Raw genomic sequence first — 25,955 nt, 5'->3', positions numbered from 1 at the left:
TGCATTGTTCCGTTCACACCCACTTGAACACACCATTGACCAACCAGCCCCAGTAATCTCTCATTCGGGAAGTCATATGGCAAGAATATGCAAACCTAGGTTTTCCTGCTGGCTGCTCTGTCTCCCGACTTGACGCCCGACCGGCGCCGACTGCTTCGCCTCAAGGCGATCTGTATTCCCCTCCCAGATACCGCAGCCCTACCGAGTGGAGAACTCCGGACGACAAGCCCATATGCTTCCGTTGCATCCACATTGGCCACGTCGCTCGCCACTGCCGCACCTCCTGGACGTCGCTATTTTCGAGATTATTTTGCCCGTCTCCTCGCCGTTATTCCGCCCATGCCGTTACTCGCCTCGCCGTATGCCTCCTACCTCATGTGTATCCGTCGATGACAGTCGTCGTGCTCGCTCGTCTTCAACTCAGCGCCATCCGTCCCCGTCAACCCAGCCACGCCACTATTCGTCGCCGACCAATTATGGACCATCCTGGACGGAAACCTAGACCATGCAGCTCCTGGAGGTAGTGCTGCATTATCTTCGTCGTGTCCAAATCCTCCATTGACGCTTCCAACGAACCAGAACTTACTTGATGTCCGCGTCGATGGTGTCCCTTTGACGGCGTTAATAAGATACTGGAGCCCAAATGTCCATAATGAGTTGTAACCTCCATCATCGACTGAGGAAAGTTCTCACGCCTCCTACTTCTCGAGCCGTACGCGTGGCCGAAAGCAGCATTGTTGACGTCACTGGAATGTGTACTTCCCGTATAAGTATCGCCGGCCGCCACGTTACTTTTATTTTTACAGTGCTGAGCAATTGTCCACATGACCTAATCCTCGGACTCGACTTTCTTACGGCGCATTCAGCTTTGATCGATTGTTCTGCTGGTACCCTTTGCCTCGAACTTCCTCTACTCGCGCATATTCGTGCCGAACTGCCGTACAGCTTTAGTACGACCGCCTTCACCCACCAGCCTCCTAAAGCCTTGACTTTCGTCGATTTGCTAACATCTTTTCCTGTGCCCGATGGTGATTACGTCGCCACACCTGTTCCTGGTATCCTTTTGATGCGCAATATCACTGTGCCCCACTCCGTCGTCACCGTCGCCGATAACCGAACATGCCTCCCTGCCGCTAATTTTGGCCTGAAAAAGGAAGTTCTAACCAAAGGCATATCGGTTTCAACGCTCCGTGCTATCGGAGATTACCACATCACGATGTTTTCCCTAGACGTCTGCTCAGATTCTTCACCATGCGCACAGGATGCTATTTGCCCTGACGCAACATTTCATTGTATGATTGCTGCGGACCTATTGCCTGAACAAACGGCAGCTCTGCATCGCCTTTTGGTTTCCTACCACAACACATTCGACCTCAGCAATCGCCAATTGGGCCAGACTTCAATTGTTAAGCATCACATAAATACTGGTGATGCCGGTCCTATTCATCGCCGGCCATGTCTAGTTTCTGCTTCAGAGCGTAAGGCTATTCAAGATGAATTGAACAAGATGCTTGACAAAGGCATTGTTGAAACTCCGTCGAGCGCTTGGGCATCGCCCGTGGTGCTTGTGAAAAAGAAAGATGGCCATGACGTTTCTCCGAAGATTATCGTCATCTAAACCGAATTACCAAGAAAGACGTCTACCCCTTGCCTCACATTGACGACGGCCTCAATTGTCTCCACGGCGCCAAATGCCTTTCATCACTAGACCTGCCGTCTGGTTATTGGCCGATTTCTGTGGATGAAAAAGACCAAGAAAAGACCGCGTTCGTCAGTCCTGATCGTCTATATAAATTCAAACTTACGCCATTCGGTCTATGCAACGCCCCAGCAACGTTCGAACGTATGATGGCTCCTTGCTTCAAGAGTTCAAATGGTCAACATGTCTCTGCTACCTAGACGACGTTCTCTATTTTTCGCCTACATTTGAGACACACCTTGAGCGCTTATCTGCTGTTTTTCAAGTCTTCCACGAGACTGGACTCCAACTATATTCCTCGAAGTGTCACTTGGGTCGTCGGCAGATTACAGTGCTGGGCCACCTCGTCGACTCTTCTGGTACTCAACCAGACCCGGAGAAAATTCGTGCTGTCACGTCTTTTCCTGTACCTCAGTCTGTCAAAAACGTCAGAAGTTTTGTAGGACTCTGCTCCTATTTCCGACGCTTCGTTAAAGACTTCGCAGCGAGTCCCCGACCTCTTACTGACCTTCTGAAGAAGGACGTGCCGCTTATATGGGGCCGCGCTCAAACTGCCGCGTTTACCCACCTCACCAGCATTCTCACCACGCCACCTATACTGGCCCACTTTGACCTGCCCTCTCCTACAGAGGTAAGGACCGATAACAATGGCCACGGTATCGGAGCCGTCTTAGCCTAGCGCCAACAGGGTCAAGATCGCGTTATCGCATACGCCGCCTCCTCAACATCGGAGTGCAACTATTCGATAACAGGTCGTGAATGCCTGGCGCTCGTCTGGGCATTTTCCAAATTCCTCCCGTACTTGTATGGCACGCACTTCTCTGTAATCACAGACCGCCCCGCGCTCTGCTGGCTTTCTTCACTCAAGGATCCTACCGATCGGCTCGGTCGCTGGGCTCTGCGGCTGCAAGGATATTACTGTACAGTAGTGTAAAAGTCGGACCCATTACACCAAGACTCAGACTGTTTATCACGCTATCCAGTGCACAATCCACCCGGCGACCCTGACCCCGATACCGACGCTTGCATTTTCTCCGTTTCGCAGCTGCAACATGTTGCCGACGAGCAACGCCATGATGCCACTTTGCGAGCCATCATTGATGACTTGGAACGTTCGCCTTCTGATTCGTCCCTTCACCTGTTTGCTCTCCTGGATGGTGTATTATACCGCACAGAATGCACGCCCCGATGGTCCTGTCCTACTCCTCGCCATTCCTACGCACCTTCGGTCAGCTGTTCTCCAGGAACTTCACGATTTACCAACGGCAGGTGACCTTGGCGTCTCCCGCACTTACGACCGGATCCGCCGACACTTCCTTTGGTCAGGCCTTGCCCGCTCCGTCCAGAAATACGTTGCTACGTATGAAAAATGCCAGCGCCGAAAAACACCATCGATGCTCCCGGCCGGGCATTTCCAACAGCTCGACATTCCTTCGGAGCTGCTCTTTCGCGTTAACTTGGACTTACTTGGCCCTTTCCTGCTATCTACATCTGGCAACAAGTGGGTCGCTGTGGCGACAGATTACGCCACGCGCTACGCCATTATCAGAGCGCTTCCAATAAGCTGCGCCACAGATGTCGCCCATTTTCTTTTACGCGACGTGATTCTACAGCATGGTGCTCTACACCAACTGCTCCCAGACCGTGGCCGGACATTTCTTTCTCAAGTCATAGCCGACATCCTGCAGTCCTGCTCCACCAAGCACAATCTTAACACGTCTTATCATCTACAGAATAATGGTCTCACTGAGCGTCTGAATGGGACCCTGACAGACATGCTAGCAAGTGTATGTCTCGTCCGACCGTACTGATTGGGACCTTACCTTACCTTATGTAACTTTTGCATATAATTCTTGACGTCACGATACTGCTGGTTATTCCTCGTTCTTTCTGCTGTTCGGCCGAAAACCCACAATGCCACTGGACGCATCCCTTCCATTCGCCGCAGCAGGGACCAGCGAATATGCACTGGAGACCATCACCAGGGCAGCCCAAGCACGCGAAATTGCCCGCGCTCGCCTCCTGACCTCTCAAGACAAGCAACGGCGCTTGCACGATCGCCAACACAAAGACGTCAACTTTTCGCCTGGAGCTCCTGTGGTCCCTGACTCGTCACGTTGGCCTGTCAGAAGAACTCCTGTCTCGGTACATAGGCCCATACCGCGTGCTGCGGGCCGTGACTCCGGTGACCCACGAGACCGCCCCAGTCAGTACCAGTGCTTCATCTGCCCCAAATTCCAGTGATGTTGTGCATGTCGCATGCCTCAAGCCATATTACTCTCGTGTTATCATCGATACTTAGTCGCCCCGGGACGGTGATTCTGCCGGTGGGGGTAATGATACTCTTGTAAATAGTCTCCAGTCTTACGCCTTTGTTCACGTAACAATATATATATATATATATATATATATATATATATATATATATATATATATATATATATATATATATATATATATATATATATATATATATATATATATATGACCTCGAAGCATTGTTCGCTGAAGTGGCGGCCTTTATATGAGAATTTAAGAGATCTCATAGTGCGAGACAGTTCAAGTTCACAGCCTGAGTTCTCTCCCACCACTAAGGATCTTGTGTCTCTCGGTGGTGTAATCTCCCTTCGCGTAATTGTCGTATACTTCTCTATCATTATTACTGCTTCACCTTTCCGGCGAAACTGCAGCCTCTCTCCGTCTCTTTTTTTATATTCTTTTTCTGTGTGTCCGAGTACAAGCACTCCTGCGCACGACTGCTGTTGATTGTGATTTCGGTTGAATCCGGCTTGGCCTGATTTCTGTTACTCAGTGAATCATACAGGGTGACCCAACTATCCTGCACCAAGACTTAAAGAAGAGACGTTGCATTCTCGAAGAAAACTTAGTGCATATTGTTTTAAGTACCGTGGAGTATCCCCCAATAATTATATAGTTCCTGAAATTCGATTAGACAATTACAATTAATTATCTAATTCGAGAAGTACTGCCTTAAGTATAAAAGTGTCAATGAGGCATTTGTAGGCACCGCCAGGCACCCGAAAGTGACATCGGACTCCTGTGTTTTCCGCAACGTACTAATCGCGTGCAATTTTTTTTCCACTGGCGAACAAACCTCAGGAAAGATGAAAAATTCCACGTAACTGCGATCCCACTCGCATCATAAAACAGCGCCCTCAAATAGGCTGATTGAAAGCAACTGCAATGCCTGTCGCAAACCCGAAAAGGCAGCGCATCATCTTGATAATGGTACGGAAGGAGCATCAACAGCACGTTTCGGGGCTTTGCAGCTATTCCCTCCTCTCTACGTCACACTTATTATCCGTCTCTCAAGGCCGCCTGATCACACTGATAACAAAAGCCCTTTGATAGCACCGTCGAAGCGCCGCTCTGACCACGCACGAAACGGGAAAAGCAATGATATAGGCATAGCATGTTTTGGAAATCGCGACTTTGCTCGTAGCGCATTAGACAGAGGGCGCGCGCAGCTATATTTAGCGCCAGAAACCTACTTCGAACCAAAGCCAAATTAAAGTTACAGTTTTTGTTTTCGTGAGAGTGTATACGTGCTGCAAAACCAGGTTCGAAAAATACATCGAATTTCAGTGCGCCTTTTTTTGTTATCTATGAATTCGTAAGCGCCGTTGAACACCAGCTGCTGCCTAGAGGACGTGATCGAATAGGTCTCCTTTTGAACCTACGCAGTACTGAGTCCACTTTATCACAGCTGAAGTGGCTTTCTTAGCCGCCAACGCTCGAATTCTGCGGCAGACATCCGTTATTCTTATCTTGAGCTGATCGGACGTCTGTCTCGATGATGTAAGCACGATCTCTCACATAGTCCCAAAGAAAGAAATCGAGTGGAGAGAAGTCAAGTGACTTAGCTGGCCAATTTACAGGCCCGTGCCTTTCAACCTAATGCGCATGAAAAGTCGCATGCAGCCAGTTTCGTGCTCGGCTGCTCCTGTGGGATGGTGCTCCATCTTGCTCAATATAGCCTTCGCCACTCCTCCTTACGTGGCCAAATCAGCGCAGTCTTCGCGCTATAATCTCCAACATGTACTATATTTGCATTAGCAGGCCTAACACATAAGTATAATATAATCTCTTCAATTAGGCAAAACCTTTCTCGTTTCAGTGTTACTTCTTGAATGATTTCGGTAATGTTCACGACAAATACTGTTGCCCGGACGCAGCTGGTAGGAGCTTCTATTCCTTACCACTTCAAAACCTCCATCTCAGCATTTAGTGTTCAGCCCCCTGTGTCTTCTGAACAGTAGAATTTTTATCCGGGCTATTTTGTCCATCGAAACCAAGAGCGAGAAAGCGAAGAATATAAAATAAGTAGTGCCAAGGTCATGACAATGTTTCAAAGCTCTGAGGAGCAAGAATTCACTTCGCGAACGCGACAGACGCACATCCAAAAGTGGTTACGCTCGTTTTTTTTTTCCCCCTCAGAATCTGCTCTTGCAGCCTCTCAGCCGCGGCTTTGTGCCTTTCGCAGCCCCTGCCGACCGGTCGCCTGTCATGTACGCACACTCTCCTCCCTCCACCAAGGCTGCGTATCGCAATCACGTGGCATCGTCTGCCGCCGTACGGGTGCGTAGTTTGAGGGCCCCCGGATGCTGCAGCTGGCTTCGACACGGAACACACTAAAACGTTGCCTTGAGTGGTTCGTAGCAGACCGAAAATATCAGCTGGTACACTCCCAACACTTTATTTGCGGCGCAGTTTCAGCGTTTGCGATACTTTTGCGCAAGTGAGTCACTTTGGAACCTGGGCGACAACGAAGTGTGCTCATCTCCTTCGGCCTGCCACGAAGTTTCATTGTAGGGGCAATACAGTGCTTTCTGTTTCTTATTCCCGAGGAACGCGGCTTCACCAGAGAGTGACGATGCTGCCCGCATTTGTCACACTACTTGTATTCTTGGCGTCTCTTCTGTTTTGGTGAGTGTATTGTGCTTTTTATATTCAGCATTACTACTTTCTTTCATTCATAAATTATTACCGCCTATATGGCATCAAGTTGAGGTTTTGGTCAGTTCTTTGTGTGAGGTGAGCCAATAACAGGTGCCATTCCTGCAATCGTTTCGTCTCATGGCAATTGTTTTTTTTTATAACGAAGTCGCAATTAGAAGAGGGCGCAGGGGTTTTAGTGGCGCTACCAAGATTTGTAGTCGTTAATTTACAACTCCATTTCTCTAAAGGCTTCTTCTCTTTGTTTGTTTCTTGCCCATTTCTAAGCTTTTAACTGTCGTGAGAAGAGGATGCGGAACATTGGCGTAATGGGTGGCCTCCCAACTCGTTCAATTTATGCCATATTTCCGGGCTCTAGTGATGGCAACGCTGCAAACGTGCAGGCCTAACGACTAATGAACCATGAAAGCCTTCACACACTTGCCGGTAAAGATCTACGCCTTTCAATTAAAGACCTTAGCTCTCCTTCGTTTGCATATTTTCTTGCCGATATGCCGTTCTGGCAGAGCGCTCTGGCTCACCGCTCTGGCTCACCGCTCTATAAACAAGCATTTATGCTAGGGTCAACAGAGTGCCCAATGCAGTGCAGAGAGGCAACATAGGCGTGAGAAGAGAAAAGATCTATGTGAGGGGAGGGGATGCGCATGGTCTGAAAGCTGACTGTTGAGGTGACACATCTGGTCTAAGCGTCAACACTAAGCAAATACCGACTTGGAATTTTCGCTTGCGAACAATTATAGCGTAAGAACATTTTTTTTCAAATATTGGTCACGTTCTTCTTGTATGAAGCATGCACTTCTCAAGGCTTTCACGAGTATCGTAGAAATGGTGGCTTTACAAGACACGTGTATGGATAAGTTTACACTATGCAGGGAAGCAGCAAACGGCGGCTGTCAATCTTGGTATTTCCTCCTGGCACGCGACCCGCCCACGTTACGGCGTCGTCTCGTAAGAACGCCACGCCCGCGTGCTATAAATGACGCCGCATGCAATTATTGTCTGTTTTTTTTTTTCTGGAACCAGCATCTCCATTTCCTGCAAACCGAAGCGAGGTAACAGCTACATATATCAGGCGGGGGCGCGCAAGGTCGCGCGATTTGGGAATGACTCAACCCGGGTATCGTCGGAGGCAGAAGCGGAGCGTTGAAATTTCGCGCTATTTCCGTCGTCCGGCTCTTTTTACAGTGCAAAATGGGGGTGTTGAGAGGCCAGTGGTCGCATGTATTTGCGTTCGTCACGCCCAGGTTGATCGCATAGAGGCTGAAGGAGACGCATCTCCGTGTCTGACACACGACAGCCGGGGAATGAAAGCCACGAGACCACTCGCGCAATTTGCGAAAAACTGAATCCGCTGGTCGTTAGAATAAAAACAACGTACGTGTGGTATGCGTTAAACCACACATGAAACGCTAACACTTTGGGTGGCCTCGTAAACGGTGTAGACAGGTGTGCATAAACCTTAGCGCTGTCAGGGCCTAATGTTGCTTCATTTCCGCAATACAATGTATGACGCTACTAACCCTCGTCTTTTGGGTATGGTGGGCGAGGAAAGGCGGAACAGGAGCTGTTTTTCATGGGTAATTTAGGAAAAAGAGAAAGGCTAGGCTGAAACATCCAGAAAAGCGCGGTTTATGTATTTCGTTTTCGTTGGAAACATTGTATTCATTTTTACCTATGGTCAGGGGCTGAGGACCTTCAAAGCAGAGCCCTTATTCACAAAACAAAAAAGGAATTTACACTCAAAGTGTTCACAAGAGAAAATTTCAGCCAATGCTGATGCTGGGCACCAGGATTGGCTGAAATCAGACTGAAATCAGGATCAGGCGGCCAGGTAATTGCAAAGTGCACTTACTGTGTGAATCCGACCCGAGATGGGTTCTGGGGCCAGCGATATACGCCGTATGGCTCGCCGTATGTTTAGAAGTTAGACCTAGCAAATTTCTAGAAAAGAGCGAGACTCGCCGTGCTTGGCGCCGTTTGTCAGAATTGCATTCTATGGCACCTATTCACGAAGGATAGCGAAAATAAATATTTCTGCGATTTCTACATAAGTCTACGTTAAGCTGAAGAAAGACAAGACGCGCCAGCAAATTTTCTCATCATCATCTTATTATTATTATTTTATGTCCACTGCAGGACGAAGGCATCTCGCCTTGATCTCGAATTATCCTTGTCCTGCTCTAGCTGATTCAAACTTGCGTTGCAAATTCCTTAATTTCATCATCATCATAATCGTCATCATCATGAGCCTGTTTTGTCCACTGCAGGATGGAGGCCTCTCCCTGCGATCTCCACTTACCCCTGTCCTGCGCCAATTGATTCCAACTAGCGCCCGCGAATTTCCTAATTTTATCGCTCCACCTAGTCTTCTGGCGTCCTCGATTGCGTTTTCCTTCTCTTGCTACCCGTTCTGTAACCGTAATGATCCAACGCTTGTCTGACCTGCGCAGTACATGACCTGACCGGCTTCATTTTTTCCTCTTGATGTCAATTAGAATATTGTCTACACTCATTTGCTCTCTGATTCAAACTACTTTCTTCCTGTCTCTTAACGTTATGCCTAGCAATCTTCGTTCCATCGCTCTTTCTCCTAGTTTCTCCCCCATATGTCAGCCCTGGTAAAATGCACTGATTGTGCACCTTCCTTTGCAATGATAATGGTCAGGAGCTGGCAATGTCTGCCGTATGCGATCCAAACAATTTTTATCCTTCTGTGAATTTCCATCTCATGATCAGGGTTCCCTGTGAATAATTGACGTAGGTAAATGTATTCCTTCACAGACTCTAGAGGCCGACTGGAGATCTTAAACTCTTGTTCCTTCGCCCGGCTTTTTATCATCACCTCTGTATTGTGCTTAATAATCTTCAACCCCACTCTTACACTCTCTCTGATAAGGTCCTCAATCATTAGTTGTAACTCGTCTGCATTGTTGCTGAATAAAACAACGTCATCGGCGAACCGAAGGGTGCTGAGATGCTCCTCGTCGATCTTTACTCCTAAGCCTTCCCAGTTTAATAGCTTGAATACTTCTAAGCACGCAGTGAATAGCATTGGAGAGATTTTGTTTCCCTGTCTGACCCCTTTCTTTATAGGTATCTTCCTTCTTGTATAGAATAAAGGTAGCTGTACAACCTCTGTAGGTATTTTCCAAGGTCTTTATGTAAGCATTCTGTACTCCTTGATTACTTAATGCTTCTATGACTGCTGTTATCTACTGAGTCAAATGCCTTCTCGTAATCTATGAAAGCCATGTATAGAGTCTTATTGTACTCTGCGGATTTTTCGATAGCCTGATTGATGACATGGATGTGATCCATTGTAGAGTATCCCTTCCTGAAGCCAGCCTGTTCCCTTGGTTGTCTAAAGTCCAGTGTTGCCCTTATTCTATTGGAGAATATTTTGGTAAATAGGGTATAATATACTGGGACCAAGGTAATGGGCCTATAATTTTTCAATTCTATAACGCCTCCCTTTTTGTGGATTAGCACAATGTTTGCATTCTTCCAGTTTTCTGGGACCTTTGCAGTCGATAGACACTTCGTGTAAGGAGCCGTCAGTTTTACAAGCATTATGTCAACTTAATCTTTGATTAAATCGACTGTTATTCCATCTTCCCCTGCCGCTCTTCCTTGTTTCATGGCTTGCAAGGCCCTTCTGACCTCATCGTTAGTTATAGAAGGAATTCCCGTATCATAGTCATTACTGTTTCTAATTCAGGAATCCTGACTCCTCTGGGCACTGTACAGGTCCGTTTAGAATTCTTGCGCTGCTTTTACTGTATGTTCAAGATTGCGGATGATATTACCCTACTTATCTTTCAGTGCATACATCTTGGTTTGCCCTATGCCAAGTTTCTTTCACACCGATTTGAGGTTGCGTCCATCTTTTTACGGCTTCTTCAGTCTTTCTCACGTTATAGTTTCGAAGATTCCTTATTTTCGCCTTGTTGATCAGTTTCGACAGTTCCGCAAATTCTATCTCATCTCTTGAGTTGGACACTTTCGCTTTTTGTCATTTCTTCATCAGGCCCTTTGTTACTTGGGAGAGGTTGTCTACTGGTTGCCTTGGTGCCTTGCCTCTCACTTCAACTGCTGCTTCTGAAGCCAACCTAGTTAGGGTGTCATTAATTAGCTCCATGTCATCATCATCGCTCTGTTCTAAGGCAGCATATCTGTTTGCAAGTACCAGCCTGAATTTGTCTGCTTTTACCCTTACTGCCTCTAGGTTGATTTGTTCCTTCTTGACCAATTTAGCACTTTCTCACTTCAAATTGAGGTGAATCCTAGCCCTCACTAACGTATGATCACTGTACTTTACCCTACCTATCACTTCTACATCATGCACTATGCTTGGGTCAGCAGAAACTATGAAGTCAATTTCATTTTTTGTTTCACCATTAGGGCTTTTCCATGTCCCCTTTCTGTCACTGCGCTTCCTGAAAAAGGTGTTCATTATTCGAAGCTTATTCGTTTCTGAGAATTCTACGAGCATCCCTCCTCTAGCGTTGCTAGAATCGACGCCGTAGTTGCCAATTGCTTCTTCAGCAGTCTACTTTCTCCCCACTTTTGCATTGAATTCGCCCATTAGTACAGTGTATTGAGCTTGCACTTTTTTCATCGCTAATTCAACATCTTCATGTAACTTATCTACGTCCTCATCATCGGGACTTGATGTTGCAGTATAGGCTTGTACTACCTTTAATCTATACCTTTAATTAAGTTTGATTACGACTACAGCTAACCTCTCATTAATGCTGTAGAATTCGTCAATGTTACCCGCTATGTCTTTATTGATTAGGAATCCTACCCCGTATTGCTTCTTATCTAGGAGAGACCTCTATAGCAGAGGACATGACATGCCCGTTATTCAGCCATGTATAAGACTTACCAGTTCTTCTCATCTCACCAAGACCGATGATATGCCAAACAATGTCTGATAATTTCTCAGAGTCCTGCTAAGCTAGCCTCACTCGAGAGGGTTCGGGTGCAAACGTTGCAAGGGTCAGTTTTCATTGGCGACCTGTCCGGATCCTGAGATTCTTAGCACCCTGTGCTGCGTTACAGGTCTGACCACCGCTATGGTCAGGTGATCCGCAGCTGCTGGGGACTTTGAGCCATTGGCAATTTGACTTAGCCATTTGTGAAGGGGTGGCCGAATACCTCACCAGGGAGGCCAATTCCTGATCTGGTGAGGAAGTGTCTTGTTGAAGCTTTCTGGGCCGTCTTAATTTGGTTGTACCTAGATTAGTATAGCCCCACTCGCTCTCGGCATCTTTTGCCGGTGACAGGTGTCACTAAATTCCTGCAGAAGTTGTGCGCTAGAGGAGCTGAATTTCAAGCTCACCATCATATAATCTCACCATAAATAATCCCGCATCCGGGGAGGCTACCATATCGCCGACAACTACTGCCCCGATGGCCCTACATGCCTAAAAACTTCTTCGATTTGTGCGCGATAGAAGTGTAACTCAATAAAGAATGATTTCTAACCAGTTCCGGCCTCGTAGTTCCTGGGTCGCATGAGCGCAGGCGACACGACGTAGTTCAATGGTTCTAACATCGTGGTTTCGGAGTCACTGGTAATCATGCGGCCATGAACGCGGCTAGATATACGATACATTTTCGGCGAACTTGAATAATACTTAAATGTAGTGTGTAAAAGAAAAGAAAATGAGAAGAAATAAAAAACTTTTAGCGCTTACCCGGAATTCAGTAGTAGCGTGTTCAACACGGTACACCAAACAACTCACGGCATCGGCTGCCTGTCGAATTGCCCCAGCTAATTCTCCGCCGTTTGCTCTTCCCTTCCCTTGAAACCGATCCTGTATCTCTAATGACTGGCATGTTATCTGCCCTGCCCACTACGTGTCCTGGCCAGCACCATGTTAAACGCGGCTCGGTTAAGGTGCCCGTGTCGCAAAAATTCCGTTGACAGCGTCGGACGTCGCATAGTGAAAAATCATTCCAAACCACAACCGTGAGGGCCATCCGAGTGGCTCAGAGGCATGACTGAACTAATTAAGTTCCTCAAAGTAACATGCGCCAGAAAAATTGTAAAATACAATCTAAGCACAATCTAGCCGAATATACGAGGAAGCACAACTCTGTTACGCGAAGACTGAAACACAAACCCCTTTTCCGGCATTTCTACCAATTATAGCGCGACCATGGCCTCCAAGATTTGCGCGATCCAGTCGGCGCGCGCACTCGCGTCCATCTCGGACGCCATAAAGTGGCGCGCTCGTTTCCTTGTAACACCTCTAGAGAGCGCTGGTCTCCACCGCAACGCCACTTCCTGCGGTACAGCTAGGGAAACGATGTAAAATGTTTTATTAGAATGTGAAGAAATCTGCCCAGCCTTTGATTTAGGGATAACTGGCCTCCTTGAAGGCATTTGATTCTGCGAGAGCGGGGGAAAAGTAAAGATAACCGCAATAGGGATTAGTAAGATGCGATTAGAAGATTGATGAAAGAAAAATAGGGAAACGACAAACAACGGAGGCGTACAAAAACAAAGTTCACAATAGGGGTTCAGAAACCTGGTTATGGGAATTCATCATATTTTTTTAGGTAGCTAGGTCGGACTTAGATAGGACAATAATTAATAAAATAACACGAGCTTGGTGGCGCAACCCACCGCTCCGTTCCAAAGGGGACGCTCACAACATCCATCCATTCGTCGGGTGCAGTTTCTACCAGAAAGCATACCTTCGTGCTAAGAGTTCGGCGCCAGTGTTTCCCGGTAAACATTACGATTACATAAGCTGCAGTTGCCGGCAAGTGCGGGAAGCGGACAGGGATCTTCGAATGCTATAGGGAAGGGGCGGAGGGGATCTTTTCACTCTTAAAGACGAAGCTTATGCGTCCTCTCAATTTTTTTTATCCCAATGACAACTAGAATATCGGTTACCTACATTTGCTCCCTGATCCATACCGCTCTTTTACTGCCTCTTAAAAACGCTACACTAAATTTTTCGTTCCATCGCCCTTTGCTTTCTTCTTACTTCTTTCCCAAGCTTCTTCGTTGATCTCCAAGTTTCCGCCCCATATGTAAGCATCGCTAGAATGCAGTGATTGTACACGAAAGAAGTAAGCTCCTCGTCGGGATTTGGCAATGCCTACCGTATGCTCTGAGTCCAGGACGCAGCCCGAGCTCAAGGCATTCTGGAATGAGGACGCCTCTCCAAAGCTGCACTCACCCAATAAAAATGTTTATTCTCTCTCTCTCTCTTGAACCCATTTTTATTCTCCTGTAAACCTCCTTCGCGAGATGAGGGTCCCCAGAGAGTAATACACCTAAAAAAACGTACTCCTTCACATACTCTTGATTGCTGACTGGCGATCACGAATTCTTGTTTCCTTTCCAGGCTATATTATGTGTCGTTAAAGGTTAGCTGGTCATCAAAAATAGCCGCCCAAACCTGGACAGAAAACACAAACATGGCTAAGCAAATGAAGAAAACTACCTTTCATACCGCCACACATATTTTGAATAATTTCGTGTTTACTCCGAGACGCGTCAACTTCGTGATGATTTGTATCACTCAAGCGTAGAAGTTGCGATTTTATTTGATGCTGGACAATGAAAAAGTTGCAATTCATTAAGGCATACATAGCTGAGTCACAAAATATTTGAATCTGCTGTTCACAAAAATGTATACATAGCATTACATGTTTACTTTTATTTTCAGGTGGGTCCGAAGGAAGTACACATTCTGGAACGACAAAGGCATTGCATACCTTACATTCTGGCAGTATCTGCGGTTTTGCATCGACCTCTACACTAAGGTAGATCGATAGCGTCATGATGCGTAGGAAAAATCTGGAAAAAAAAAAACAAAACAAATTTAGTCTCACCGTGCACTGAAAATGTGGATACTTTCTTCTTGTCCCTAATTATGCTTCTTGTTCTGATAAATTTCGTTCGAACGCCAGCCGTCAAAACCACGCAGCAGCTGTTTGAATGGATGGCTAGTGCAGGTGCGCTATGAACATGCGTACGTTGAACTGAACGTTCATGTTGGGATAAGATGATGAGAAATAAGACTCTTGGAATGCTTTCTGAAAGCCTAGATTCAAGACATCAAAGAGCGATACGGAAGTTGTGGGTACAAGAAAAGGAAAAAAAATAAAGAAACACGCTTATTCCTTCAATATTTTTGTGATATGTGTTTCGGAGCTGGCAATCATTCAAGAACATGAAAAATTTAAATAAAGTAGCTCTCGATGGGCATCGCCATTCAGTTTTGCAGAAATGTTACAACAATGTGTTTCTTATATAGGGTGTACCAGCTAACATTAGCCAAGCTATGCAACGAAAAAAAAATGTTTAAAAAAATACAAGGTGCAAGATATAATTCTAGGACCTGCAATGTTCGGTTGTCAGAAGTGTGACAGCCCAAAACTGTGGCTCTTATAACTGCATCGCACACCTAGTATTCTTAATATTTTCTTCTTTTGTGGGGGGGGGGGGGAGGGGGGGGGGTTGGACAGCTAGGCTAACGTTAGCTGGGACACTCGGTATGCTACCAGTCGCGCTGTGTCATGCTAAGCCAGATTTAAACGAGAAGAAAGGGGGTTAACCAAGGGGCCCGATTTTTATTAGTCATATTATGAGAAGTCAACAAGCACTGATACCGAGGACAAAATAGGGGAACTTACTTGTGCTTAATAAATGAAACAAAGAAACGATAATTTAATAGAAATTAAAGTGGATGAAAAAACAACTAGCCGCAGGTGGCAACCGAAACCGCAGCCTTCGCATTTCGCGTGCGATGCTCTACCAATTAAGCTACCGCGGCGCCGTTTCCCCCTGCACTTTCTTGGGTATTTATGTGTCCTAGTAGAGGCTGTGGGTTCGGTTCCCACTTGCGGGAAGTTGTTTCTTCATCCACTTTAATTTCCATTAAATTATGGTTTCTTTATTTCATTTATTAAGTAAAAGTAATTTCCTGCATGTTGTTTTTGGTATCAGTGTTTGTTCGCTTATTATGATATGGATAAGCAAGAGTTGTCTTTTCTAACTAGTTTACCATTGTTTTCAGCCCATGAGCAGTGTGATAATAAGCAGCTACAAGCGGTATGGTCGACTGTATGGGTAAGTACTAATTTCTGTCATTTTCTGGTGTATTTTACCTTTTAAGAACACCCAGTAGTCCAATGAAAAGTTCGGTTTTGAAGTATGCTCACGCGTATATGTGTACAAACGACTGCTTTCACTTGATAACATCAATGAAGCTTGCATGACAAGTGGCGCTCCCACACACTTTCATTATCTCTGTGTTTCGTCAACCAATGCTGTCATATACGTTCAAATATACCGATATTATCCCCTAATCCCAGCTTTAGTCACTTCCAGGTCCATGTTTTTTATTCTATTACTATAATGAAGCACCTGTTATCTGCCTTAAGCATTGAACGACTTTGCCATTCCAATGTGCCTTCTTTAGTCACCGCTACGACATGATATACGTGGGTTCAATCCGTAATAAAGGTGAAATTATACTCGTTTTTAAGAGTAAATATAAGTAAGGCCACAGTTCAAACTTCAAAGAAAACAACTTCAAACAAAACCGCACACACATGCGCGCGCCAGAAGCAAGAACATGAAAAAAATATCGCAAACGCCCACGGAAATAAATGTTGCGATGTAACTAAAATGAAGGGATGCACATGTGTACGAAACATTTTCTGCAGTTCTTACCAGGGCGCTACGCCAACACTTGTCGTCGCCGAACCTGAGATTCTACGCGAGATCCTGGTGTCCAAGTTCAAGAACTTTTCGGACAGATCGGTAAGCTGGCGCAAGTGCGACTAACCCTTTGAGTGCCCGTGTTTTTTTTACAATGATTTATTTTTAATGCGCCGAAATGAAAAAAAAAGAATGTGCCGCGGATAACGAGACGTGCTCTCTTGGAGTGGTGCTCACAACCCCATTTCACGTCGCTGCTGAATGAATGCAAAAAGGAGACGCTTTAAAACTTATCTGGTGCTGGGCGGAGTCGAACCCGCGTCCCACGAATTCACAAGCTCGCCCCACTCTACAGGCGCTCGTCGAGTGACGTCAGGTTCTCGCGAAAAGTGCTCGCTCTGGTAAACGCATCTGGGAATAGAGCTGCACCACCGGTGCGAGTAGTTGACATCACTCGTTCTATAAAACAAAGCAGCCTTCTGGGTCGCCAAACTCTGCCCTGGTTCCTGCGCGATTTCATGACTCTCTAGGGTGCTTTTTCCCGCCTTTTTCCTGCCAAGTTTCCGCCAATTCCGCGGCGAATAAGTTGTTTTTTATCTGAAAAGTTTACTATTCGCTTACTTGGATAGTAAATGTGCATGAATTCCGCCCCTAATTATTATTATAATTTATTATTATTATTATTATTATTATTATTATTATTATTATTATTATTATTATTATTATTATTATTATTATTATTATTATTATTATTATTATTATTGTTGTTGTTACCTTCTGTGAAAGAAAATGTTTACATTTATCTGTCTCTTATCTCCTGAATATGTCGCAGCGGTGTGCAATGACACAAGCAATTCGAACAACTATCTTGAGTGCGCGCAGAAAAAGTTAATAATTATGTATACACATGGTTTTGTGACCCAACGCACCAACAGCATTTCAAGTCTGAATAATCATCCCACACAACTTTCGTCACTTAGCTGCAGACGTGGTTCTACCGACGGTCTCATTTTTATACGAAATTGTTTACGTAATTATTGCATGTTCGGATCTGCTAGGGTGCTTCACTGCGGCTTGCGCAGAATACTACTTGGCAACTTAGGCCCATCCACATTGCCCATCCACACTGCGGCTTGCGCAGAATACTACTTGGCAACTTAGGCCCATCCACATTCCTGGCTCTTTCAGCAGGCATTCGTTTCTCCACCGGATGCAAAGTGCTTACGACTGTCATTTACTTCCTTGCTGAAAGCTTTCAAAACGTGTTGTCTTCTTTCTGTTCCGAACTTCGCACTTGCTCTTCAGCCTTCTTTCCATAGCTGCGTTTCTCTCTCCTCTTCCAGTTTGAGTCTCCTTCCTCGTATATGTACACTGTCTCAATATTGTGTATGATTGCTCGTTACCTGTCTGTTAATACTGTTATTCTTGCTTTTCATTCTATTTATATGTACTAATGCGTAGTTGTAGTTGTTTATGTTTTTTTGTTTTGTTTTTTGTCTGTACTCAAGTATTTAGACTTCCAGTTATACACGGGCACATAAAATAAAAGTCGATTGATTATTATACGTCACCTGCACTCTATCTAGAGTGCAGGCGAGGTGTAACGCCCATTTAGAGTGCCTGGATATGCGCGTATGTATGTGTGTATGCGTGTGTGAGGTTGCATTGTTCTTTCTGTGCATTGTTTTGCTGAGTGCGCCAGCACGAAGAGCCTCGAGGGTGTCCCTGGGCACTTTAATATACACATGGCAAGTTTGTAATGGCTTAGAGAAGGAGCATGCAAGTACCCTAAGTGCTTGCAACGACTAAATGAACATTTGGACACACACACTCAGACACGCGCGCGCGCACACACACACACACACACTCAGACACGCGCGCGCACACACACACACACACACACACACACGCAAACACACATACACACGCACATACGCACACGCACACACACACACAAACACACACGCACGCACGCACACACACGCACACACACACACACACATGCACACACACACACACACACACACGCACGCACGCAAGGAGAGTCCGGTTTGTCATGCTGCAGAGGGGGGGGAGGTGTGTAGAAGTGGGGCGGAAGGAATTTAATGCTATAGAAAGGGAGAAGCAGTGTAGGAACACGGAAATCGGCACACAGATTGTTGAGGCGGCACATGCCACTTTCACAGTCGATTTCTCAGGCCTCTAGGCCGCTAGAAACGACATAGCATTCTAGCTGCCTTTAGCACATAGGTTAATCCGTTCTACCTGTAAATCTGTCCTATCATTTGTTCTGATAGTGTCATTTGTACAGTATCTCTAGCGCAGCACACACAACTTGTCTCTCTGTGCTATAGCGCGCGACAGCCAACAGTATGTGCGCGATGGTTTCATCCGATCCACAAGCGTCAGAGGACTTCGGTCCATTCCAAGACATACCTTGGTAAACGCGTCCTGAGCTTCGGGTGGCACTCGAATTTATGCTTCAGAGGACTCTTCATCCTTGCACCTTTTCTTTGCGACTGGAAGGCAGTGCGCCGAAGCATTCAAAGCTCAATGTTGTCAACAATTTGGTGTTGATGAAGACACACAGGAAATAATAAAATGTCAATTGAGAAGCGTGGGCACGAGTCATCTGTTATCGGTCAGCTTGCTTGAATCTGTGCAGGAATCGCAACGTGTCAGCAGCGAAGTATGGCGCAAGTCCATCATGAACTTGTCCGGTGAGGAGTGGAAGAAAGCCCGGAACATCTTCACACCGTCACTGACCACTACACGGCTCAAGACGGTAGGCAACACGTGTGCGTTGGGCTGTTCTTTTCTGTTATACATTAGGATATTGCTATGGAGGAATGGACGCTATAATTATCTCCGACACGTTATTAATAATGCGAAAGCATTATATGGCCCATTACGCGAAAATCCGTCGGCATGGTCAACGGGAGCTAAGTATGGCAACAAAAATGGCCGACTGTGGAAAACGTAAAAACACGTCACAAAATGCTCGGAAAGACGCCAGATTTCTCAGGAAGGTTCCTGCAGATACGGTAAATGAATGGTTTTGAAAAAGGAAATTTCCGTCTGGGTGGGAGTCGAACGTGGGCATCCAGGGTGCGACATGAGCTCGCTTCCCGACGCCACAGCGGTTGAAAGTGTGACCCGTGCGTGCGTCAGTGCACGCGGGGCGGTGCGACCAATGGGGAGGAGGTGGCGCCACGTCATGCGTATATAAAATAAAAAGTGTCAATTCCTTTAGCTTAGGTCATAGAGGGTGAAGGCGAAGGCCTGCGCGGCTCAAGAGACATTTATTAAGTTACTAGACATTCTCCTTCGGAATCGTTGTTAAATCTTATGACTTGTTTCTCCCACCAAAGGTCGTGAGCTCGAGTGCCTTAATTGACGCTACCCTAATTAACTGTGCTTAATTAACTTCACCCTAATTAACATAAAACGTCGCGAGTTCGACTCCCACCAATGGTCTTGGCTTCGAGTGACTTAACTTTGTATTAGTCAGCTGTGCCTTAAATAACCTCGCCTTAACACCAAAGGTCCTGGGCTTGGCTTCCAATAAGCTCGAGGGTTCGGCTCCCACCGAAGGTCGTGGGTTCGTGTGTCTGAATTAACCCTGTCTAAATTCGTCCCCCCTGCCGATTTTTATTTTTGGCGTGGTGAGCGCTATCGGAGCCAGCTGTGGAATAAGACGACGACGAACACGAGAGCAGTGGTACGAGCTGGTGTCTGCGCGAGGCGGGCTCGCCTCGCACGCCGCCTTTTCCAGACTATCGGGTGTATGAGCCAAGTAGGGCTTTCGCCTTAAAAAACATTAATGTCCAGTTGAACAGCGCTGAGCCAAAGCGGTGGCTTTGGCTGAGCGTTCCTTGGAGTTATGATGAACCCTTCGCGGGCAAGCGAACGCGTCGAAATGCTTGGCGCGTTTAGATTTGACCTTACCGAAACGCAGTTTGAACGCAGACGAGAGCTCGCGCGGACAAGTAACGCGCGAAAAGAAAATTTCACCAGAAGGGACTATTATCCGTATGCATTTCCACACGTAAGCAGCCTTTTGTGGCTGCCTGCATCGTTGCACCGGCTTGTTTCCCGACCCTCAATTTCAGAAAGCTATCACGAACATCGCGCCCACGACAGCCATGTGCGAGTCTTTATGGCTGCGCTAACGCTGTACTTCTTACGTATGCTGCATCCCTCAGACAAACTACGAGCTCGGCGTCCGAATACACGCGACCACATAAAAAAAACAGAAAGAAACAATGAACTGATTAGCTTTGTTTTTTTGTTAAAACTGTTTGCCATTAACCGACCGTCCTGAATAATGTTGTCTTCACTTTCATGATTGGATGACGCCATTTCTTGCGAATCGCTGAAGCGCACGAATAACTTTGTTAAAATAGGCCCACGTAATAACTACCAGTGGCAGCACTATATTAGGCCCTACACTTTTATACCCATATTAGATGGGCTCATTGAAAGATCATTCAAAACAAACACCATTGAAATCCGCGTGCCCCATATTCGCTCCTTTTCGCGAGCTTGAGGAAGGCAGCCTTAATGGCTGGCGAATTATAATGGCCTTGTTTTCAAGAATCTTTCAAAAGTGTGCCTATAACAAAGCTGGGTTAAATCGCCGTGGTTACTTAGTGGCCACGGTGTTGGGCTGCTATGCACGAAGTCGCGGGATTGAATCCCGGCCACGGGGGCCGCACTTTGATGAGTGCGAAATGCGAAAACACCCGTGTACTAATATTTCCGTGTACGTTAAAGAACTCCAGGTGCTCCAAATTTAAGAGCACCCTCCCCCCCCCCACCCCCCCCTACGACGCGCCTCATAATCAGGTCAGGGGCCCTATAACGTAAAACTATTCCAATATTTCTTTATTCCAATCTCCTGATGTCAAATACTTGCTAACCGCCTACGCAAGCATCGGGTCGTGAGCTACAGGTTTGTCTGAACAGACCAATCAAACGCTCTCATCGTTTATAGGCGTTCACTTTTGTTTGCTTTAACAACGAATAACATTGCCACCAGTGAGCGGTTTGTCTTATCTAATTGGCTAACAAGAGGCAAGGAGCACGCTCAAGTGGAGAGGGATTCGATGGGGCCGAGACTTTGCACTGAAATTCGATAACCGGATGAAGAGGGTGGTGCCGGCGTCTGCAATTGGTCCGCTTTCCCTTACTTTGCTTACTACTTTGCTTACTTTGCGATCTCGGCAGTATGCAACGGAAGGTTAAGAATACCGCTAAAACGGATCCTCAGCAAAGGAGAGTTGGCAGAGCGAGGTCGTAAACATGCTGAAAGTGCTCGAAAACGTTACACTGCCATGCAAAAAGATTTAATGTACGCAAATAAACCCAAGCTCTCCGGCAGGTGTCAGTAGCCAGTGCCTGAGCGATCAGTGGCAGCCATCTTTTAATCCTTTCGGAAGGGGGCAGCTTGCGGCTATTAAGAAAAAAAAATCAGTTTTGTTCGGCGTATTAATGCATCTTTAACGCGCACACGTTACTTTGACACGGTGAGTTTTCGCAGTTTTGTGACGTCGCGTGAGAGGCACGTGAAGTGGGCGCAGCCCGAAAACCTTTGACGAATAGCCTAGGGTTATTGACGAAAAGGCGTCGAATCACAAATAGCTATATTTTTTTTTTATTCGGACCAATGATGCATAATCAGTGTCTAAGCGTCATGTCAGAAGGGGAGCTACCACGGTTTTCGTGACGTCACGTCACAGGCAGGCAAAGTGGTGGTGGTTAAAAAAAGTTTTTGACCAATCGCGTAAGGCCGATTGCAGAATTGGAATAGAAAAGTTTGGAATAGCTTTACGTTATCGCGGCCCAGATTGTGCTTCTGGCACGTAAAACCCCATACTATAAGTTTTAATTTTAACAAGGGTACATCGAGCATTTGTTCCAGAACACTGAAGTAGCAGCCGCTCGTCGCGTGGGAAAGGTGACAAAGGTGGAGAAAAAAAAAATAGTGGTTGCGCAAAAACAGTCTGTAGGTTACAAGATGTGTAGTAAGAGTCGGTTGTAGTACTTGGGTTAAATATGCTCGAGGTCATAACTACCACTGCTATCACTATCATTCGGCCCGAAAGGTTCGTGTCCCACTTATGCTTATAAAGCTTTTAAGGTATTCCGCAGGACGTGTTGCATACACCTCTATGAAACGGCGGGAAAGAAAGACCTATTTTTAGCGCATCTTAGATATTTAATGTTTTTACTGAACCACTCCTATGAAACGCGATGCCCACAGCTTTGAGATTAATTTTGCCTGAAGCACAATTTGCTTAGCAAGTAAGATGGACTAAAAAAATCAAGAGCAGGGGATCAACTCGATACCACTTCTTTTTTTTTCAGCTTTCGCTGAAAATCAAATCCATAGCTGAAAGAACAGCGTCTCGGGTTGCGGAGGCGGCTGCGCAGAACAAACTTGTCAACATCACTGAGTAAGTTTTCAAGATATATTAAAGGACATTATTAAGTTAGGCTAGGACTATAGCTTATTCGTTTAGACGTCTATCATCGTGTTCTGCGTGCCACTGTATCCTTTTCTTGGGTAGAAAGTTGCTGCCGAAGGTCACGCTGCTGCTCCTCTGTGTGCATCGCCCGCGCCGAAACGGATGAGGTAACGTAATCTGCACTTGACATCCCTCTATACCGTTATTAGCGAATCAGCCATTTTTGACGTCACATGAGAGTTGTCATAGTCGGCAATAGATGGAATCACTCCGATTTTCCATGTTGGTCATTTTCTGACTTACAAGATCTCCGTTCTCACTACAAATAACGAATTCCTTATTACAGCAGCCTAATCTCTAAACCTAGCTTGATTTATTATCTTCCTTTAGCGTCCCTTTAGGGATATAATATGCGCAGATAAAGATGAGTGAGTTGCTTGATGCTCTTATCTCGTAAAGGGAAAAAATGTTCTGTTTTAGGAAAGTCGTGTACAGTTCCTGCTGTTCACTGCTTTCGGAAAATTCGCATCTGTGGTTTCTCACAAACCAAAGCCGTGTTTATCTGTGCAGGATGAGTTTTAATTTTGCGGCTCTTGAAAACAGGAAAAACACGGGCAAGGCGAGAGATGGAAATTCAAGACGATGAGCAAAACGAGAACAAGGTGAAAGCAGGAGCCAACGTTTCGACAAGTGGACTTGTCTTCTTCGTGAGAAGACAAGTGAAACGTGAGAAATAGCGGCAGGACATTGCTCACAATAAAAATAATTTGAATATGCTACATTTGGTTAGCCGAAGGAAAACGCACGGCCAATGATGATGAAATGATTTTGGCGACAATAGTTGGATAGTTGCACAGTTGCATTTCCAGCTCTGCAACAGTTGGTGCTGAAAAATTATGGGTTGCATCGGTTGGATGAAGGGTTCATTGCGCCTCCTTTAGTGTCACTGTTTCAATTGCTTTAAGATGTCAAGGATCTTGAGCTTAGTTCTCTTGGTGAGTCCGATATCGGCATATTACCGATTTCCGTGAGCTCCTCAGACGAAGCTTTAACAGTATTTCATGCGGGCTTATTATGATAGTATGCAGGGGCAGAACAAAGATGGCCACGATGTTTATTTATTGCTTATGCATATTTTTTTCTATCTATCTGCTCTTCGCTGTCCGGAGCTACCTTACGTTTGCAAAATGTTGTGGGACTACTGTTATCGCGTAAGTGGAATATGCAGCGATGTGTGTATGTAATGTGTGAAGAAATGTCGCTTGATGCACTGCATGGCCACTTGCAGAGCCACTTACATAGCCACATTACAGACCCAAGAGCACGGGATCAGTTTTGAAGCTGCGGCTTGTGTGTGCGCGTCAAATGGCAGCTACGTGGGACAAATTGCCACTGAGATGTTCTGAAGTTTAGTTTTTTTTTTGCCACGTGATTGGCGCTGCGCCATCTGGGCTGCTTTCCATGCCACGAAGTTTTAAGCTAAAGCGGTAATCTCATGGCGTGTACTTTAGCTCTAGATTGCACCACGGACATCGAGCAGTGGTAAGTACACGCTCTGATGCCGCGCCAGAAGTGCAGTGAAAAAGACTGTATATGGTTGCGCTGTAGACGCACGTACCCCTAAAAAATAAAAGGAAACGCAATCTGTTCTCCGCAGGCTCATTGACCATGCATGTCTCGACACCACGGCTGCTCTGAACTACAGCGTTGACCTTGACAGCGAGAACAACAAGGACCATCCGTTGATGAAGTGCCTGGGAGCCTTATTTGCCAACGCGGCTGGTTGGAAATACTTGATGATGTGTAAGTGACTCATATAGGACCTCTTCTTATCCAAAGCAGATGGATTCTCAGGGTGAGCAACATGCGAGGCACTTGATTGAAACTATTAGTGTCTGTAGTTGACAGGCACATAGATGATATGGTGCAATCATGCACTCGGTCGTTCTTGTTAGGATGAGCACATCGCGCTCTGGTCTGTTTACAGATTCAATATGCCGATACGGTCAATGCCATGTCGTGAAACACCCCAAAAGGCCTGAACCGACGTCGGATGCTTACGAGAACTTTCTTAGGCAGCCGCTGAGGAATGCGACTGGAACATAATTTTGGGGGAGTGCGATGTAGAAATGGTTTAGCGGGGATATTCTCCATCAGGTGTTACGACATATTAGCGTTCGCTAAAAAATGGACGCGACCCATATCCGAGCTTTTTTCAGTAACTACCAGTGCAAATAATTTTAGCGGCTTCTTTCCTTATTTTGTGATTATGTGTTAAGCGGCATTAACATTTCGTTGCCTATTTTCGGACTTGCTCGCACAGTCATGATGCCTGGTGTGTACAAGATGTTGGAGCCAAACTACCCACCGAAGTCAAGCAGCGACCTCTTTAAAGCCTTCGTTTCACACCACATGGAAAAGCGGAAGGCCAACAACATGGTAAATAATCTAAATAGAGACGTAATAATTCTTCTATTTGCGAAACGCGCAGCCAAAATAGCAATTATGAATTTTTTTTAGTTGAACGACTGAACGACTGACAACAGACAAGGATGAGATCAACAAGAATTACCGCATTATCATAAGCAACGGCCTCTGTTGCCATACAGATCCGCTACTCAGTACGTAGCCTACAGACTAATTACCATGCCTTGGTGTCCCCTACTCGAAATATGTTACCATTTCAAGAACCCTGCAGTTCGTAGAAATTTGGGAAGCATGTTGCTTGACATGACTTCATATAAATAGCTGTTATTAAGCACCGAATAAGAGCGGTACAACGGTGTTTTTTTTGCTGCTGTTGCGCTTCGAGCGAATCGGACTCGTAGTTACGTTATATCGCACATCTTATGATGCACATAGCCTCTGATGAAGTCGCTGATTGCATACAAAGATATGTGCAGTCAGCGATCAATTAAAACCAAATTAAAGATTGCTATACATAAAAAACCAAGGATTGGCTCGACTTGGTTTATTTGATCGAAAGTTTCGAGTAGAGATACCTGTACGTGTTCGGGAAAGCCGGGCGGCTCCTTGCTTTGACATTCGTTGATGAAACATCTGCATCTCTTGCGTGTTTGAGTTGTCGCGTCAGTGTGTCATTTCGCTGTTAAAGCAT

General features: G+C 45.9%; 1 protein-coding gene across 4 annotated transcripts in view; it reads left to right on the top strand.

Moving 5' to 3' along the window:
* Positions 1–25,955, top strand: part of LOC135918125 (lithocholate 6-beta-hydroxylase-like) — a 59,488-nt gene that overhangs the window by 2,421 nt on the left and 31,112 nt on the right. For 2 of the 4 annotated variants that reach the window (XM_070533989.1, XM_065451794.1), the window contains exons 2-8: positions 14,368–14,464; positions 15,721–15,773; positions 16,373–16,469; positions 19,033–19,152; positions 22,737–22,825; positions 24,495–24,640; positions 25,161–25,276. In XM_070533989.1, coding sequence (XP_070390090.1) covers positions 14,368–14,464; positions 15,721–15,773; positions 16,373–16,469; positions 19,033–19,152; positions 22,737–22,825; positions 24,495–24,640; positions 25,161–25,276 — 718 coding nt within the window. Of the gene's footprint in view, positions 1–4,809; positions 4,949–6,311; positions 6,647–14,367; positions 14,465–15,720; positions 15,774–16,372; positions 16,470–19,032; positions 19,153–22,736; positions 22,826–24,494; positions 24,641–25,160; positions 25,277–25,955 lie in introns of those variants that run through there. The other 2 variants (XM_065451801.1, XM_065451788.1) reach the window with 2 other exon arrangements.

Source organism: Dermacentor albipictus, chromosome 2, assembly GCF_038994185.2.
Source record: "Dermacentor albipictus isolate Rhodes 1998 colony chromosome 2, USDA_Dalb.pri_finalv2, whole genome shotgun sequence".
Taxonomy (NCBI): Eukaryota; Metazoa; Arthropoda; class Arachnida; order Ixodida; family Ixodidae; genus Dermacentor; species Dermacentor albipictus.
This window is presented reverse-complemented; position numbering and strand designations above follow the sequence as displayed.